Source organism: Panthera onca, chromosome B1, assembly GCF_046562875.1.
Source record: "Panthera onca isolate mPanOnc1 chromosome B1, mPanOnc1 haplotype 2, whole genome shotgun sequence".
Classification (NCBI taxonomy): Eukaryota; Metazoa; Chordata; class Mammalia; order Carnivora; family Felidae; genus Panthera; species Panthera onca.
Window position 1 is genome coordinate 109,207,298 of NC_138342.1, and position 20,762 is coordinate 109,228,059.

The 20,762-nt window shown below is 35.7% G+C and overlaps 1 protein-coding gene and 1 long non-coding RNA gene across 6 annotated transcripts in view; one reads left to right on the forward strand and one right to left on the reverse strand.

Moving 5' to 3' along the window:
* Positions 1 to 1,324: 1,324 nt before the first annotated feature.
* The window catches only part of SCLT1 (sodium channel and clathrin linker 1), a 219,460-nt gene continuing 200,022 nt past the window's right edge, over positions 1,325 to 20,762 (reverse strand). For 3 of the 5 annotated variants that reach the window (XM_078445738.2, XM_078445739.1, XM_078445740.1), the window contains 3 exons: positions 11,516 to 11,594; positions 5,629 to 5,724; positions 1,325 to 1,619 (listed from right to left, as the gene is read on the reverse strand). In XM_078445738.2, the coding sequence (XP_078301864.1) occupies positions 1,557 to 1,619; positions 5,629 to 5,724; positions 11,516 to 11,594 (238 nt within the window). In that variant the 3' untranslated portion in view covers positions 1,325 to 1,556. Of the gene's footprint in view, positions 1,620 to 5,628; positions 5,725 to 11,515; positions 11,595 to 20,762 lie in introns of those variants that run through there. The other 2 variants (XR_013555142.2, XR_013555143.2) reach the window with 2 other exon arrangements.
* Positions 9,581 to 17,348, forward strand: LOC144616138 (uncharacterized). Its single transcript, XR_013555147.2, has 3 exons — positions 9,581 to 10,580; positions 11,754 to 11,857; positions 16,396 to 17,348. It is a non-coding gene; the product is annotated as an uncharacterized LOC144616138 (long non-coding RNA).

Consider the following 20,762-nt stretch of genomic DNA (forward strand, 5'->3'; position numbering starts at 1 on the left):
AACCACTTGTCCCCTCCTTTAGTCCTGGCCCTCCTTTAGTCTTCTTTAGAGAATCATACTGGATTCTCTTGGTTATAGCCCTCTCATTGTTCCTATTTAGTCTCCTTCAATGACTCCTCTCCCTGAGCTCATTCAACAAATGAAGATATCTTCTAAGGTCCTGTCCTTAAAAATTATTTTTCAGAATTTGAACAGTTATTGAATACCCTCCGTGTGCCAGAAACTACTATGCTGAGTACTAAGAGTACAATGAAGGGGAGCAGACATGAATCCTGCTCTCAAGGAGTTTGCGGACTGTTGGAGTAGATATTAAAAAATTTCAAAAAGTTAATTACAAATTTTCCCAAGTGCTATGAATCAAAAATACAGCACACTATTACGAGAAGTACAAGGGGACCTAATCTAGTCTGGAGGCTGGAAGGCTCTCTGAGGCAGGGATATTTGAGTAGTGATCTGAAGAATGTGCAGATGGCAAAGTACACACAGAAATCCTGTGGGGAGGAAGGATGATGTGTTGACAGAAGTAAAAGAAGGCCACCATCAGAGCTAGAGCAAAAGAAATGGACGGAAAGAGGTAGCCACATCCCATAAAGTCCCAAGGCAAGCTCCTATACCCCATGGCTTCAATTCTCAGCACCATGCCAAAGACCCCATTTCTATCTGTTTGTTAGAGCCAGTCCTAAGCTTCTGACTGCCTGGGTGAATATTTACACATGAATGTTTTCATGTCACTTCAAACTCAATTCATTATCCTTTATCTGGACTACTGCAGCAGTTTCCTAACTTGTTAACCAGATGCAAACTCATGTGCTGTAATCACCAGAGAGCAGGGTGTACCAAGTTCAAACCAGAAGCAAAGAATAGCTAACTACATGGACCTATGAAAATCAACTAGACCTATGAAAATCAACTAGACTGCAATATTCAATGCCCATGCATTCTCAGAATTTATTGTTAGTACTGCTTTGAGTAATAGCAAAACAAAAACAAAACCTCCCAAATTCTTAAATATAAATATTTGATAAAAACTGGAAATCGTGTAAATTAAAAATGAATCACTACAATTATACATTAAAATACATGACTGCATCATTTTAGAAAGTGCATAATTTATTACATTTATGAGTTTATAATAAAATGGATACTTGGGAACTTAAAAAGTGAGTTAGTAACAATTAGATGTAAAATTCTCAAATCATGGAAACTGAAATATTAAAATTCTAGCATTGTCTTTCTCATGATTAGTATAGCTTAAAAATTATTATGCTTTTCCAAAGGAAGGAAGGGAGAATTAAAAAATAGACACGTTGATGAAGGCAATGAATTCTTCTCAGCTGGCTTTATTCTCCACTGAAGCTCAATATACGGTTATATTTTCTTTACTTACAGGAAGCTGTCATTGTTCTGTTTTCCATACCCCTCAAAACAGAATGGAAAATGCTTCTGCAAAACGACACAAGCCTTAACCATTCTCTATGGGTTTTTACCATTTCAATACACTTCTAGTCGAACAGTATTCCCAATTCTAAAGTTCTGAGAGTGAACTATGAATATTTTTAAATATTTTCCAGATTCATCATGGAGGCTGCTTTTCTTCTCTGCACTGTAATCACACTGAGCTGCAATTAAAATAGACAATCAGTAAGTAGTTACTTTTTCTATGGAAAATCTTACACTAATACAAAGTATAATGCATCACAACTTACAATTATTGCAAATAATCTGACTGGAAGGGGTCCTGGAAGAGGTTATTTTGTGTGTTCCTTTCTATTTTACTCTTGAGTCTTTAAAATACCTGTATTACACTAGAGATATGCATATCAAATACAGCATTCCATAGCTCAGAATGATATACAGTACTTAGAATTCCAAAACATATTTCACAGATGAATGAAAAATATCTACATAAAAGCTAATTAGAAAAGTGGGTAAAATACAAACTAAGTGTGAGCCAGCACAATACAAGGTTGGGAATGAGAGGATGATAAATCATAGTAAGAAAGGTCTAATAGGAAAATAGTCTTTAAATATCAACTGGAGTTGACATTATACACACCTGGAAAGATATCTAACAGTACAAAAGAGTATATACATCCTAAAAAAGTCTTCTTACTGCTGTCCTTCATTCTATAGCCCTCTTACCAGATACAACCACTACTTCCGTTTTCTATTTCTAGAAATACATTCTAAATGAGAATAGATGGATGTATTTCCTCACGCTTTTTTATTTAAAAAAAAATGATAAAGGGCTATATATGTTTTATCTTTTTTTTTCCTTCTGAATGATCTACCTTACAAATAGCTCCGTGTGAGATCTACTTTATTCTTCTTAACAGTGGCAAACTTTTCCTGGTATGGATACTCCATAATTTAACTGGCTTTCTATCGATGGGCATTTAGATGGCTTTGAATCTATTAAAATTATAGGCAATGTTGCAATTACTATTTTTACATGTTTCCTTGCAGACTTGCCAAGGTGCAAGTACACCACGGGCAGAATAAACTCACAGAACGACTGGGTCAAAGGTTATATATACATTACAATTTTTGAGAGATACTGCCAAACTGGGCTCCAAAGAGACTGCACCAATACACATTTATATCAGTGATGTATGGAAGTGCCAGCTTAATGTATTAACAAACTTCATGATCTGACATGATCATGAAATGGTGAAAAATGGTATGCAATTATGGTTTAATCCTGTATTTGTCTTATGAATGAGGATGAGTATCTTTTTAGATGTTTAGAAGCCATCTGTCTTCCCTTTTCTGCAAATAGGTTTTCTTTGTTGTACGTTGAACTTTTTGTTGACTTAGTCACTCTTTATATAAAAGATACTGCTTTTGTCACATGTATTGCAGATATTTTTCTCAATTTTTCATTGACTATGGCTTTTTAAAATGCAGATATTTGAAATTTTACATGGTTCACATTTATTAATTTCTTTTCATAGTTTTTAGGTTTTGTGTTCTTGCTTAGAAAGGCTTCACCACGCTGATTTTATGGTCAAAAGAACACAGTAGGGCTTTCATTAGTTTAGACTGATACATTTAGAACATATAACCACAGTCCAAAGATGGATGAAGAATGTACAGAAAAAGTTCATCAGAATAGCACATTTAGAACATGGAGGGTTCAGTACAATGCAGGGCTTGTGCATGACGTTGGGCTGCACTGGTAAGTATGATGTACACAGTAGAGGAAATAGTAATTCTTCAACTCCTTTCTTTCATTAAATATCAGGCCCTTAGCAGGGTAGTCTTTCTAATAGCAGTTTCCATTTTTTAGGGGAAAATGGGAAAATTAGAATCCAGAGAAAGCAAAGATAAAGATTTAAAAAGCCGAATATGTCTAAAGAAAGGAAGTTTATAACTTGAACTCATTTAAAACAGAACAAAAATTAATTCCAGGGTATAAATTCCTTTCTGTGGATGGGGAGAATGCTCAGTGATTACTTTTCATCTCCAAATGAAAATGGGATGGAAGGAGAAAAGCTTAAGGAAAAAAACTGTAAAGTGGTTACTGACATAACATCAAAAAAAAAATCTCATAAAGAGAATGGTGAAATGTCTGTCATTAGAGAGTTTAAATCACAGAAGAAAAATCAATGTTGCACTGTTTGGGTTTAATTCTGTCAGGAGGGAGACTAAACTAGTTGCCAAACTGGATTATCCAGTTAAGGTTCTGTAACTTTACTCTTTTTACTATAGAACTTAAGGTAGTTAATTTTAAGTAGGCATTTTCTTTACCATATTCTTTAAAAAAGGTAAACTTGAAGATTTAAGGACTGTGATATAGAAATTTACTTTCTTATATAACTAAATACTTACCACTTAATGATTATACTAAGTGTTTATATGTGTTAATCTTTTTGATCTTTCAATAACTCTGTAAGGGAGGTGTTATTACACTACATCAAACATGAAGAAACTGAGGCTTAGAAAAGTTGAAATTGTCCCAAATCACATGGCTACTTAATGGCACCAGGCTATTTGCCTGACACTAAAACATCCACTCTTAAGTTACTGCCCGGGACACCCAAAACAATGGTTTCTTGAATGATTAATAACTTACTACATTCATTTGTAAGTTCATAAGTTTATTTGGTAAAGCTCTAATTACTTTTTTTTTTTTTTAATGTTTATTTATTTTTGAGACAGAGAGAGAGCATGAGCAGGGAAGGGGCAGAGAGAGAGGGAGACACAGAATGTGAAGCAGGCTCCAGGCTCTGAGCTGTCAGCACAGAGCCCGACGCGGGGCTCGAACTCATGAACTGTGAGATCATGACCTGAGCCGAAGTCGGACGCTTAACCGACTGAGACGCCCAGGCGCCCCTCTAATTACTTTCCAGAGGGAGGAGAACAGAAGGGCAAATTACTGCACTTTCTTAAATGCCATGCCATGTTCAAATCAGAAGTAGATTAAAAAAAAAATCTACAAATATCACATACATAAACTGAATTCAATGAGTATTTAGAGCTGCTTTACTATTATGAAATGCTGTAATATCTGTACATAATATTAATTTTGATTGAAACAGTTTAAAAAAATTTTTTTTAATCTTTATTTTTGAGAGAGAGAGAGAGAGAGAGAGCGAGTCGGGGAGGAACAGAGAGAGGGAGACACAGAATCCGAAGCAGGCTTCAGGCTCCGAGCTGTCAGCACAGAGCCCAATATGGGGCTCGAACTCACAAACCATGAGATCAAACCTGAGCTGAAGTCGGACGCTTAACTGACTGAGCCACCCAGGCACCCCTGATTGAAACAGTTTTTATAAACAAATGTAATTAATAATGTAGTAACTTGGTTTCTCTGCCTATCTATATCTATCCATCTATCTATCTAAACGGTTTCCAGCCTATCTTTATAATCACTAAATGATCTCACATTGTTCCTAATAGGAGGGACTATTGCTCCTACTTTAGAACAAATGGTGCATTTCCTTTATATGATGTGCATAAATTATGAGTAATTACCCCTTTGTATTTTATTGATGTTCTGCATTTCCAGTCTATTTCCCAATGGATAACTTTCAGACAGTATTTTAGATTTATATGGTTATATACAAATGCACATTAAATGAAGGTAACCTATAGGCCAAGTAAAATTTTCCATTTAAAACTACAATAAAAACAAAGTTACTGCAATTTGAAGCATTACACTCAAAGTGATGTTTTCTACTTACAAATCTGTCAGTGATACATGCTTAGAACAAAATTCTAGAACAGTGCTGTCCAAGAGAACTTTTTGTGATCACTGAGTTCTATTTATGCTGTCCAATATGAGAACCATAGTTACATAGGAGCATCTGAAATCCAGCCAGTGTTAATGAGGTTTTCAAATTGTAATTTATTTAATTTTAATAATTAAATTAAAACAGCTGCTTAGGCCTAGTGGCTACCAATCTGGCAGCAGAGGTCTAGATTTTGGTGTCAGTTTAGGAGACCATGTTTATTTCTGTTTTTAAAGTTTATTATTTCAATCTCAAACATTAAAAAGACTAATTTTAAACAGTTTAATCAAGTAAAAATAAAACTACTAGTTCTCTGGGAGCTTTTGAGGAACTTTACTTATCTTTGATCTACTCAGATTATTTACTAACCAGGGATAATGAGGAAGTTCCCTACCTGCTGGGAAGCTGAAGCCGCCCTCTGTTCTGCCTGACTTAGACGCCTTTGAAGTCTGTTGGCTTTTTCTTGATGCTCTAGAATTAGTTTTTCATTCTGTTAAGGGGAAATATAAAGTAAACAAGTTAAAAATCCGTATGTGACATTGAAAGGTTTTGTGGAATAATCAATACAAAATCTGAATATCATTTTTTATTTTTTAAAATTTATATCCAAGTTAGTTAGCATATAGCGCAACAATGGTTTCAGGAGTAGATTCCTAAGTGGCCCTTACCCATTTAGCCCATCCCCCCTCCCACACCCCCTCTAGTAACCCTCAGTTTGTTCCCCATATTTATGAGTCTCTTCTGTTTTATCCCCGTTTTCATATTATTTTTGTTTCCCTTATGTTCATCTGTTTTGTCTCTTAAAGTCCTCATATGAGTGAAATCATATGATTTTTGTCTTTTTCTGACTAATTTCACTTAGCATAATACCCTCCAGTTCCATCCACATAGTTGCAAATGGCAAGAGTTCATTCTTTTTCATTGCCGAGTAATACTCCATTGTATACATATACCACTTCTTCTTTATCCATTCATCCATCAATGGACATTTGGGCTCTTTCCATACTTTGGCTATTGTTGATAGTGCTGCTATAAACATGGGGGTGCATGTGTTTCTTCGAAACAGCATCCTTGTATCCCTTGGATAAATGCCTAATAGTGCAATTGCTGGGTTGAAGGGTAGTTCTATTTTTATTTTGAGGAACCTCCATACTGTTTTCCAGAGTGGCTGCACCAGCTTGCATTCCCACCAACAATGAAAAAGAGATCCTCTTTCTCCTCATCCTCGCCAACATCTGTTGTTGCCTTAGTTGTTAATGTTAGCCATTCTGACAGGTATAAGGTGGTATCTCATTGTGGTTTTGATTTGTATTTCCCTGATGAGTGATGTTGAGCACTTTTTCATGTGTCAGTTGGCCATCTGGATGTCTTCTTTGGAGAAGTGTCTATTCATGTCTTTTGCCCATTTCTTCATTGGATTATTTGTTTTTTGGGTGTTGAGTTTGATAAGTTCTTTATAGATTTTGGATACTAACCCTTTCTCTGATATGTCATTTGCAAATATCTTCTCCCATTCTGTTGGTTGCCTTTTAGTTTTGCTGATTGTTTCCTTTGCTGTGCAGAAGCTTTTTATTTTGATGAGGTCCCAGTAGTTCATTTTTGCTTTTGTTTCCCTTGCCTCCAGAGACATGTTGAGTAAGAAGTTGCTGTGGACAAGATCAAAGAGGTTTTTGCCTGCTTTCTCCTCGAGGATTTTGATGGCTTCCTGTCTTACATTGAGGTCTTTCATCCATTTTGAGTTTATTTTTGTGTATGGTGTAATAAAGTGGTCCAGGTTCATTCTTCTGCATGTCGCTGTCCAGTTTTCCCAGCACTAGTTGCTGAACACACTGTCTTTATTCTATTGGATGTCCTTTCCCGCTTTGTTGAGGATTAGTTGGCCATATGTTTGTGGGTCCATTTCTGGGTTCTCTATTCTATTCCATTGATCTGAGTGTCTGTTCTTGTGCCAGTACCTTGATGATTACAGCTTTGTAGTATAGCTTGAAGTCTGGGATTGTGATGCCTCCTACTTTGGTTTTCTTTTTCAAGATTGCTTTGGCTATTCGGGGTCTTTTCTGGTTGCATACAAATTTTAGGATTGTTTGTTCTAGCTCTGTGAAGAATGCTGGTGTTATTTTGATAGGGATTGCATTGAATATGTAGATTGCTTTGGGTAGTATCGACATTTTAAAAATATTTGTTCTTCCTATCCATGAGCATGGAATCTTCTTCCATTTTTTTGTATCTTCCTCAATTTCTTTCATAAGCTTTCTATAGTTTTCAGTGTATAGATTTTTCACCTCTTTGGTTAGATTTATTCCTAGGTATTTTATGGTTTTTGGTGCAACTGTAAATCAGATCGATTCCTTGATCTCTCTTTCTGTCGCTTCATTGTTGGTGTATAGGAATGCAACCGATTCCTGTGCGTTGATTTTATATCCTGCAACTTTGTTGAATTCATGAATCAATTCTAGCAGTTTTTTGGTGGAATCTTTTGGGTTTTCCATATAAAGTATCATGTCATCTGTGAAGAGTGAAAGTTTGACCTTCTCCTGGCTGATCTGGATAAAAATCTGAATATCATTTTACCCCTTATAAAATGCAAAGATAGATCTCCACATTAATATTTTTTAAAATTATACTTTGACTAAATTGTTCTTTTCCCCCTCTATGTGTTACCAAAGAAAGTGAATCAGAGGTTAAGAACAAGATTTTCAATATTTGACATTACCCTTGAGACGCTAGATCACGCTTCAGAATCACCTGGAGTTTGAAAACACAGGCTGTTGGGCCTCACAAGTAAAACTTCAGTAGGATGGGATGAGTTGTGAGAATATGTACTCCTACCAAGTTCTTAGTTGGTGTTGATGCTGTCTGCTGGTGCATTTAGAACTACTATGCTACAGGGGCACCTGGGTGGCTCAGTCAGTTAAGCATCTGACTGCATTTGGGCTCAGGTCACAATCTCGCAGTTTCATGGGTTCAAGCCCTTATTGGGCTCTGCGCTGACAGTGCAGAACCTGCTTGGGATTCTCTCTCTCCCCCACTCTCTGCCCTTCCCCCATTCATACTGTCTCTCTCAAAGTAAAAAGTAACTACTATGCTACAGCAAGCTTCTAGAGACACTGCGACATTGCCATTCTTTTACTTTTTTTATTTTTTATTTTTTATTATTTTTATTTTTTTATTTTTTTTATTAAAAAAAATTTTTTTTAACGTTTTTATTTTTGAGACAGAGAGAGACAAAGCATGAATGGGGGAGGGTCAGAGAGAGGGAGACACAGAATCCGAAACAGGCTCCAGGCTCTGAGCTGTCAGCACAGAGCCCGACGCGGGGCTCGAACGCACGGACCGCGAGATCATGACCTGAGCCGAAGTCGGCCGCTTAACTGACTGAGCCACCCAGGCGCCCCTCTTTTACTTTTTTTAAATGTTTTTTTTATTTTTGAGAGAGAGAGAGAGGGAGAGAGAGGGAGAGAGAGGGAGAGAGAGGGAGAGAGAGGGAGAGAGAGGGAGAGAGAGGGAGAGAGAGGGAGAGAGAGAAAGAGAGAGAGAGAGTTCGAGCAGGGGAGGGGCAGAGAGAGAGGCAGACACAGAATCCCAAGCAGGCTCCAGACTCTGAGCTGTCACCACAGAGCTTGATGCAGGGCTCAAACTCATGAACTCTGAGATCATGACCTGAGCCAAAATCCAATGTTTAACCAACTGAGCCACCCAGATGCCCTGTAACATTGCCATTCTTAAAGTTCACTTAAAATTCAAGGAATGGGTGGCTCAGTTGGTTAAGTGCCCAACTCTTGATTTTGGCTCAGGTCATGATCTCACGGTTTTGAGATCGAGTCCCATGTAAAGCTCCACGTTGAGCATGGAGCTTGCTTGGTGATCTCCTCTCCTCTCCTCTCCTTCTCCTCTCCCTCTCCTCTGCCTTTCCCCTCCCTCTCCCCTCCCCTTTCTCCTCCCCTCCCCTCTCCTCTCCCTCTCTCTGCCCCTCCCCTGCTCATGTATGGACTCTCTCTCAAAATAAATTAAAAAAAAAAAAAAAAGAAATAGGGTCTTTGCTGATGATTAAAGTGAGGTTTTAAGGTTTTTAGGGTGGATCCTAATCCAATATGCCTAGTATCTTCATAAAAAGGGAAAATTTGTACACGGACATGTACAAGGGGAAGACTGCAGGAAAACACAAGGAGAACACCATCTACAAGCCAAGCAATTCTGGAAGCCACCAGAAGGTAAGAGAGAAGCATGGAAGATTCTTCCTCAGAATCCTCAGAGGGAACCCATCCTGTTGACTTCTTGATTTTGGACTTCTGGCCTTCAGAATTGTGAGACAATACATTTCTGTTGTTTAAACCATCAAGTTTGTAATACTTGTTAGAGCTGCCTCAGGAAACTATATTGACATCATGAATATAAATCTGTCATAATATGCTGTCAGGGAGACAAGTTCAAAGAAATTATCAATTAAAAAAATGTACTAGTGCTCTCCATACCTACTAGCCTAAAAAAAGAAAAGTTTTGTACAACTAGAATTGTTATGTAGTTCTCTGGCACCTGTCTAAATTGAGAGAGTAATACCAGTCTAATCAGGAACAGTAAGAAAAACACATTTTCTATGAACAACTACATCGTTCCCAGACCCTAACATATAAGTGATAACAGTGAATGTCATGTCTAATAATGAAAAGTGCTGAAATAACAATATATTGCTAAAATGAGCTTATTATATATTTTATTGTGCCCAAAAGCAAAATGAAATTTTATGAAGAGAACCATATTGGCTGTTTCAATTTACCAAGATATTTAAATATATACTCTTAAATTTAAAAGGTATATCATTAACACTAGAAAAAACTTGGGGGAAAAAATCCCATCATCTATAATAATCATTTTCATAGGTTATCATCAGACTACATATAATATGCATTTTTCCATGCTTAACCATACATTTTCCATGGTTAAGGCACAGTCTAGATTAGGTAAATCATAATATATACAACTGTTCTTTTTTAACTGATCATTTTGGTTGCTTTTGATCTTCTAATATTATTAACATTATTGTGTTGAATATCTGCATTTATTTTTTTCATATTTTAAATTATTTCCTTAAGTACAGATTCCTGGAAGTAAAAAACTACAGTAAGTATTTTTTTTTTTTAACATTTATTTTTGAGACAGAGAGAGACAGAGCATGAACAGGGGAGGGGCAGAGAGAGAGGGAGACACAGAATCTGAAACAGGCTCCAGGCTCTGAGCGGTCAGCACAGAGCCCGACGCGGGGCTCGAACTCACGGACCGTGAGATCATGACCTGAGCTGAAATCAGATGCTTAACCGACCGAGCCACCCAGGCGCCCCAAAAACTACAGTAAGTATTTTAATGGCTATTGTTTGTTTCCTAAATGGCTCATATCAATTTATAATGCTTTGAAACTTGAGAGTAATTATTTCACTGTGACTTTTATAGATGGCCACAAAAATACAGCAGACCATAATAGCCTATTAATGAAATTCCAACAAATACATTTGACATTAGAACATCAAATGAAGAACTAGAGTTCTAGAAAGCTCTAATCATAATCTAGAATTGTTAACTTTTTTTTTTAAAGATTCAAAGAGAAAAATGGTGAACTTTTGCTGCATTTAGCTCTAAAGCATTAATTAATCTAGGAGTGGCTGAGTGGCTTAGTTGGTTAAGCGGCTGACTTCAGCTCAGGTCATGATCTCACAGCTCGTGAGTTCTACCCCTGCACTGGGCTCTGTGCTGACAGCTCAGAACCTGGAGGCTGCTTTGGATTCTGTGTCTCCTTCTCTCTCTGCCCTTCCTCTCTCTGTGCTCTCTGTGTCTCTCTAAAATAAACATACATTAAAAAAAAAAATAAAGCATTAATCTAAAGGAGTATTTTAATGTATTCCAGTAGGCAAAAGTAATTACTACATATCTTTTGTGTTGGATTAGAACAAAATAAGAGGAATGGGCTAACAAATATAATCTTAGACACGCTTAGAAATGAAGGGGATCTTAACACATTTTCTGCAACACTGCACAAGTTATATTGGTGAAAATGAAATAAGAGCTCTACCTTTTGTCATTTACATATGATGAATCACTGACTTTCAAAGCTTTTATTCACATTATAAAATGTGGACTTTTAGGGTTATGGATGATTTCTCTACAAGGAATACTCACATCTGTATGGTCATTTCCAAGTAGAATTAATTTGGAGTTGGCTCAGGTAAAATTCTATAACATGTGTATCAAGCTGCAGCAGAAAGTACTTCCCGGGAGAGTCATTATCTTACCTCAACTACCTTTTCATTTGCCATTTCCAGCTGAGAAAGCAGCTCTTGGGTATGAAGTTTCTGTCGACTCAGCTCACTCCTATTAATCAAGAGACATCCCCCCAACCAAAGCCATTAATATAATTGTTCAAAAATGTAACAAAAAAGAATCCTTTTTAGTGAGATATATGCTCATGTTTTGAACAAAATTATCTTATGTGCAAAATAAAGTCTCTGATTAATAGACTATATTTTACAGGACTCCTTACTTTATAAAATGCACATGTATTCTGGAGACTGGCTGTACAACAATGTGAATACACTGGACACTATTGAACTGTACACCTAAAAATGACTAAGATGGTAAATTTTATATGTATTTTATTACAACTAAAAAATGTTAAAATGTTAAATTTTATGTATATTTTACCACCAAAAGCGGAAAAAACCCACACCATATATTCAGAAAGTGCTCAAGTGTCTTCAATATTATCTTGAGGTATTATTTGGCATTAAAATGAATATATATCCACATTAAACAGATACAGTATTTGGTACTGTCTAATCTCATAAGCTATCATGATTCTTAGCTAGAGTATGCATTTTTAGGATTCATATACAGTGCTTCTTAGAGGAATTCAGTTCTTGGAAATTGAAGGTAATGTTAATCACTCCAACATCATTTCAGTGTAGTATATTCAGAATTGGTATTTATGTTTTGGTTGTATATGTGCTATATTTTATACATTCATATCCTTTATGCTTTAATAGCTGGGTTTATCCTATGCATTGTGCTGGCTGTCTTTTTTCTTTTCTGTTTTTAATCCAACATATAAGCATTGTTTTACTTTTGGCCAAAGGTATTTTGTTCAAGAGTCTCAATTTAGAAGTAGGTACAATGGGGGTACCTGGGTGCCTCAGTTGGTTCAGTGTCTGACTCTTGATTTCAGCTCAGGTCATGATCTCATGGTTCATGAGTTCAAGCACCACATTGGGCTCTGTGCTGACAGAGTAGAAAGAGAGATTCTTTCTGCCCCTCCCCCCACTCGTTTTCTCTCTCTCTCCTCCATAAACAAACAAACAAACAAACATACACATAACTTAAAAAAAGTAGATACAATGTAGTCTCAAAAATAATTTTAGGGGTTCCTGGGTGGCTCAGTTGGTTGAGTGGCCGGCTTCAGCTCAGGTCATGATCTCATGGTTCATAAGTTTGAGTCCCACATTGGGCTCTGTGCTGACAGCTTGGAGCCTGGAGCCTGATTTGGATTCTGTGTCTCTCGGTCTCTCAGTCCCTCCCCCACTCACACTGTCTCTGTCTCTCTCAAAAATAAAACATTAAAAACAATTTTTTTTAAAAGACCAAATAAATTTCTGAGTATTAAAATACTCTGTTAATTCAGGACTAGTTTTTATCTTTGACCTTACTTCTGCTTAAATAAATCAACAAATTAACACTTCTAAAATAACTTCAGCTTTAAAGTTTTTCCAAATGAGCTGCATGGTATAAAAACTTGGTAAGCCCCTCAGGTGTCCTACATTTGAATGAATAGTTGTTAAAATCTTGAGCAAGCAATCTGTTATAAATACATAGGAGAGAACAAAAAATAATGTCACCCACAAATCAATTCCACAAATATTTACTGAACACTATGGGCTAAGAGCAACACATAGCTGTTGCCATAATAGAACTCAGAGGGAAATGCCTTATTCTAACTCAGTGGCTTCATCCACATAGAACACTGACAATGAGGAAGAAGACTGAGTATCTATCATGGATTCTATGACAGACAAACCCAAATGTTTTATCTTTGCTATATTTTGGTAATAATAATGTGGGATAAATCACTGTGCAAAAAGTACCTTGTGTAGCTTAAAATCACTGCTGCTCCTCAACATGATATAACAAAGAGAGGCAAAATGACCAACGTGGCTAGTCTTCTAGGCCAAATTAATTAAAGGTAAAATTATGCACATTAATGCTGATGAGAAATAACCTTTGAGTAATACTGAGATTAAAATGATACAGTGATCCCATTTATAAAGTTAGCCAACATTCAGTTTATATAAAACCTTTTCAGAAAACACCTTCTGCATAACTTGATGCCTAAACCACTTACGCATGACAATTTATAGGATAGTCTCCACTTGTGCTCTTCTCTCTCTCAAAAATAAACATTAAAAAAATAAAAAAAACCATAATTTATATGATAGTAATAATTTCTAACAAATAATATTAAATAGTGATTTTCCACAAAATTTAAGACCACAAAGATCAAATTATTAACTTTAAGTTCTTTTAAATCCATGTAAATACTTATTCTGTTGTGCATCAAGCTCTGTAACCCCCACTGGATGGTCAGCAAGTTTGTTATTCATCTTTGTATCCTTACAATCTGGTACTCAACAGAGCATGGCAAGTAATAGTGAAGATGACGGTGATAAGAACAGCAAACACTTTCATAGTGCTTACTATATGCCAGGCACTTTGGGTGTTTTATTTAAATTAACTTATTTAGTTTTCTTGATAACCCTATGAGATCCCCAGTTTTACAAATGAGAAAATTTAAACACGTGAGAATTTTAACAATCAAGTTAAATAAAATAAAATAAAATTTAAACAAATGAGAAATTCAAAAATAAAGTTAGGTCATATAGCTAGTCCAACTGTAGAGTCAGGATTCAAAAACTGGGCCCTTTTGTTCCAAGGTCTGTGTTCTTAACCACTCCCCTACACTGCAACATGGCAGGCAATTGCTAAATGTTAGCTGAATGAATATGTGAAAGAATATATATGTGTGAGTTTGGGTACTAGACATCCTAGGAATATAAATATTTATAAATTCACTTAAAAACCTAACACATTATATAGCTTTATTTCTGACTTCTTCCCTAAAATGTTATATTCAAATTTAACATGCCTAATATCAAACTTTTTGATTTTTCCCTGAAAACCTACTTCTCATCTTGCCACTCAATTAACAATTTTTTTTAAGTTTATTTATTTTGAAAGAGAGAAAGAGAGAGAGAGAGCAGCAAAGGGGCAGAGAGAAAGGGAGAGAGAGAATACTAAGTAGATTCCAGTCTGTCAGCACAGAGCCCAATGTGGGACTTGAACTCATGACACCGAAATTGTGATCTGAGCCGAAACCAAGAGTCGGGATGCTTAATTAACCAAATGAGCCACCCAGGTGCCCCTTGACACTAAATTTTTATATCAGTGACATCTTTGCCCTCATTGCCTACGTTAAACCACCTCAACTCTATTTATTACCTTCTCTTAAATGCAACATCTAGTTTGCCCCTAAAGAGACTCCCTAAAGAGACTCTTCCTTTGCAATGTCTCTTGTATCCGTTCTTCATTTTTATAGAGCCTTAGCATCACAACTCAAGTTCTTATAACTTAATTTTTAGATTTATTACAAAAGCCAAATGCTCAGGCTTCTCAATATGAAGTGAAAAAATTTTGCAAAGTACATCACATTGCACAAAAAGCACTCAATTAATATAGTGGTTTTCCATGTCTAACCCACACATCATGAATGTATTTCTCTAAGTCACTTTTATAATTTACTTCCTTAAATAATAACTTCCAGTGGCTTTCTGCTATTGGACAAAATAATCCAATTCCTGAGAGTGGCATTCAAAATCCTCCAAAATTTTGTATACTATCTTTCCAACCTTATCTCCAATAGGAATCTTCTACTTCAGTTAGGTTCTCACTGTCTCACATACAAGCCATATATGTAACACCTTTAGACTCATGTTTATGTCATTTTCTGTATCCTTTTTTTAGATTTCCCTTTAAACTCTTAAGATTCCACTTTTGCCCCCTTCTCTTTCTATACCTCCTTTTCAGTTCATTTTAATCCAGACAGTTCTCTTCTCAAATTAAAGCTTTGATACTTCTTTTATGTTACAAGACATTTAGCAATTCTCTATTATGCAAGTCATTTATATGTGTGTGTATACATACATAACATGTATGTATACACACACACTTCCCCAAGTATAATGGGGAACGTTTAAAGAGGGGATTGTTTTTAGTTTCCATAGTATTTACCACAGTGCTTTACATACAGGCTATCAATAAAAATGTGATTTATGGCTAAATTTCTGTAGAAAACCTGGCAGTTAGAAAATTTTATTCCTTATTTGTTCAACAAACATTTACTGAGGAATCTACCACAAAACATATTTTTAGATAAAGGTTATTTTTATTTATTTAGATTTATTTATATTCTAGTTCTTTCTAACAAAGGATTCGAAGTGCCTAAGAAAAGGTTATTTTTCAGTTATGCATTTCCTTCAATCTCACTTCTGATTGAAATTTTAGAAGGTATTAAAGGGTGGAGAGAAAAGTGGTTTTGCCAACTCTATCCCCTGAGACCTCCTAGAGTCTGCCTGTCAGTCTTCAGCAACTCCTTATTTCTTTGTCAGGATATTTCACTGCAGGGATAAAGGAAAGACGTGGGAGGATGATCTAACTCAATGTATTATCTATGAGAATTTTCTCTTCATTAGAGAACATAATTGAAAGTTCCCTATATCATTAGTGATTTAGGATAAACATAAAATAAGACTTCAGAGTTTCACAGTGGTATTACACTTGAAACACTCACCAAGTACAGCTATATAATCTCTTCATTGGAAATCTTTAACAACAGAAACATTCCTACCTATCAGGGATGATTTAAGTGTAGCCTGCCAGAAAGTAAAGAGACAGATGACATTTCATTTCTGTACGACATTATGGCACTTAAAGAATATTTTATGCTAATTAAAGAATTTAAATGAAGTTGTACGCAATTTCTCTATATAATTTCTAGTATATTATACAATATGTTACAAGATTTAAGGTAAAATTATTGTCCTCTACCAATTTTTTTTTCTTTTTTTAGAGAGAGCGCCTGTGCATGTGTGATTGAGGGAGGGGCAGAGAGAATCTTAAGCAGGCCTCATGCTCAGTGTGGAACCTGATGTGGGACTTGATCTCCTGACCCCAGAGATCATGACCTGAGCTGAAATCAAGAGTCAGACGCTCAAATGATTGAGCCACCCAGGTGCCCCTATCTTCTGTCAATTTTAATGTAAGCGTATGTGAATGAGGAATTCCTTATAACACTGGGAACTGCTTAGCCCATCGGTGTCCTAAATACTTTCAGTTCACTTATATAATTAATATGTGACAGAAAATCCTAGTCATGCCTACAAAATGTAATTTAGAAAATACATTGTAAAATATAATTCATTTACTGCCTTCTGTGTAAGTAAAATCTTACAAAATAATTTAGCAAAGTAATAAATGCTGTATCTATTAAGAAAACATTCAGTGCTTTTCTACAAAATATTCCATAAAATATTATAATCAACACTGATAAAGTCTCAAATTCATCAATTTGAGGTGAAAGTGGGTGGATAGTGGGAACTAAGGCAAAGGTTCTCCATCTGTGGTCCACAGACAGGCTATATATATGTATGTTCACAAGCACCCTGAAACTATCTGCAATATCTTGTGTGTTTATCTTTTCTGGGAAGAGGATCCATAGATTTCCTGAATTTTTAAGAGGTCTGAGGCCCAAGGAAGGATAAGGATTTTGTCTGGACCTCTAGTCTAGAATATACAAAGTGTTTTGTTTTTTTTGTTTTGTTTTTAGATCTCTATGTTTTAAAGTATGACCACACTGATTGGAGTGTTTCAATGTTGAATGTCTTTCTTACAAAAACCACATCTATAATGTATCATCTATAACTATTTCCACTTCTGGCTTCATAAGTGTGGTTCAAGCATTCAAAGGCACTTGGCAAGCAATCCAAATATAGAATTCTCTAAATCGTTATAGTATTCCCTCTATTCTTTTAGAGTTGCTTGTCCAAATGTATTTCAACAGCAAATTCTCCAAAGTATACAATTCAGTTTTGAAAGAAATAATAACTTTTTCTGTAGTCATGTATCACTGTTTTATTATGTATTTCTAATACAAGTACAACTGGCATAACCTGGTTTGGGAGCAAACATAGGGACACTTGTAAAGCAAGTGACAGATAACAATACTAGAGTAAAGTCAATTAAAGCAAGGGCATGGAGAATGCTTTGGACACTGGTCAGAATTCTTTGCACAGAAATTTAGTTCACAGGTTAATGTTATAAGATTAAGTGGACATCAGCCAAGAGAGTTTGTTACTGTACCTTAACTTTAGTACAGTACTTTATTATTACTTTAAGCTTGCAAAGTAGTTATTATTCTCATCTTCTAAGTAAAGGAATTAAGACTCAAATTATTTAATGTTCCTAAGGTCATGCAGTGACAATGAAAACATGGGGTTCACACTCAGTCTTTAATCAAAATCTTCTCTCAATTAAGTCACACTGCCTCATATCTTAAGCCCAATCAATTACAAAAGATATTAGTAAAGCATATCTGTGGCATCATATAGTATCAAGACCTAAAAGGCAAAATGAAGATTCTGTAAAAAAAATTTAATCCTAAGTATGTGGCAAAATGGTTAGTAATTACAAAGATTGTGATCTCAACTTTTTGTATGGCTTCAAAAAGACCTGACTACTAAAAAAGGAAATTCATCCTACGGTTTCAAATCTCATTAACTAAAAATACCACAAGTTAAAGCACACAGGCCAGCTATAGATATAGTAGAGTACTCTTGGTCATACTCCCAGGTTCTTTCCTTCCCTATCTGCACAATCCCCCTAAGTGATCTCATCTATTCTATGACTGTAAAGGAATGTTAATGAGCACCTCATATGTAACCTGTCCAAAATGGAAACTACCTCTTATCTATACCATCCCAAGTTTTCTCCTTCCCAGTAAAAGGCCTCACCGTCTACTGATGTTCAAGTCTACGCTAAGACATCATCTTTGACTCCTCCCTTTTCCTCATTACCTATATTTGACTTAACAAATAAGTTTTGTCCTACCTTCCTAATAGATTTTATAACTGTCTACTTCTCTCCATTTCCATTTGACAACACTCTGCTCTAAGCTACTATTATCTATTGCCTGGAATTCTGTAATAATCTAGTATCTTGTCTCCCTGACTCAATTTTTGCCACGTCTGTATTTTCTACACAATAGCTAAAGTGTTCTTTCAAAGATCTAAGGATGTTTAAAATTCTCCAATGACTTCCCACTCCTGTATTTCTTTTAACTTAAAATAGTCTTAAATATTTTTACTTAAAGTAAGAATATTTTACTTAAAACGCCCTACAAGATTCTCATGATCTAATCCATGCCTTGGTTCCTCAATGTTATAGCTTCTCTTTTTGCTGACTATACTTTATTTACATGGTCAACTCCTCTTAATTCTGGAGCTTTGTACTTCCTATTCTTCCCTCTGCCTGGAATACTTTCCTGGCTTTTTTGTATAGTTGGTTTATTTCTACAATTCAGGCCTTGGTTTAAAATGCCAGCTTTTCCGACCACTTTTTAAAAAATTGTGCAGTCCTTTCAGGTCCCGCCTCGTCCCAGTTACTGTCTATCATATTGACCTGTTTTCTTCATACCACTTAAAACATCTAAAATTATCTTATTTGTTGGCTTACCTCTTGACTATTTGTCTCTCCTCATTAAAATGAAAGCTCTAAAAGAGGAGCTATATTCACAAGGCTTAGATTAATGCCTTGAATATACAGGGTGATTTTTAGCCTAGGCAAATTTTAGGTAACCCCACAGAATCAGTTAACCAGTACATTCAATGATAACATTTCTAATACACTGTATTTTGCCTTTTCAAAGTTTTCACTATATATTTGCTCTCACAAGAAAACAAATTAGATAATTCAGTGATTACATTTTCAAAGTAGCTACCAAATGGTATATTAAATTTGGGAGATTACTACTAGGGAAGTGAGTGTGAGATAGAGCTTTATGTACAAAAATCATTCACAGGAAGCTTATTTTAAGTTATTTGAATAAGGAACTCAAAGTTACAAAGTATTACGTGAATTTTCTTCACAACATGTAATTTTAAGTCCTGAACTTAGGATAAGATAGAGGGAATATAAAGTTCATTCATTCAACAAATACTGAAATGAATGCCTGTCACATTCCATATATTATGCTAAGTGCTAGGGAGACAAGGAGGAACAAGATCCAGTTACTGCCATAGTGAAATTTATAAACTACTAAATACTGAAAAGCCCCTACTTTATAATATAGGTAGTAAATGCTATAAAAAGTGCTATGGGAATGTGTAGGGATGATTAGGGGATTAGAGCTGTTTCTCCAGAGGAAGTAGGCTTTTAAGCTGATGTATGAAAGAGAAACAGAAGTTAGATGGACAAAAGCAGAGTAAGGAAAGGAAGAGTGTTACAATCAAATCCATGTGTGAAGGCCAGGCAGTAAGAAAGGATAATAAATTCAGGGAACTGAAAGGAGTTCAGTGTGTGCAAGGCATAGAGTGTTACTAGGAGGTGGAAGTGGGAGTAAGAGAGGAAAAGCTGGAAACACAGGAAATACAGATTGCAAAGGATCTTCTATGTCTTGACAGTAAGTTTAGACTTTATTATTAATACACTGGGGAAGCACTGAAGTACTTTAAGAAGAGATGTCACATGACTGGATTTGAATATCAGAAAATCTGCTGATTACAGCAAGAAAAAGTAGGTTAGGAGACATGACTGTGGTAAATTAAGGGTTATAGCAGTAATCCAGGTGAGCAATGTTGATAGCCTAAACTATTAGTGGGGAATGGACAGACTCAGGAGATATTTAGGAAGTAGAATTAGTAATAATTGATTCAGGGGTGCAAGGAGAAGAAGTTCAGGATGACTTCTGGCGTTTTTTTTGAGCAAATGGGTACATATTATCAGTCATGGAATGGGAAATACAGGATGAAATAAAAACTTGGGTTAGGAGTGAAATATATTTAAATGTATTGAGTTTGAGGTACCTATCGACATGCTCAGCAGAGATTTGGAAATACAGATTATTTCAAAAAGGTCGGCACTAGAACCTGTTTTATAATAATTAACCCTTTTCTGTTTGTTTCTGTCATAGAAATGGATATCCTACCTAGCACATGTTGAAAGGAAGAATTTCTACTAAAAACGTGCTTCAATTCTTAGTATCACTGGCATATATAATAACTGAAAAGTATGCTTATGAGGATGACAGCAAAGTTTTCCCTACAATGCATGAGTTTCTTTGAAAACACCATAAATGCTTTAAATAAAAAAAAAGAGAAGTATGGTTCCTTATGAAATGGGAGCTTGAAATTTAGGCCAATTTCTTAGGCATTATAATCAATT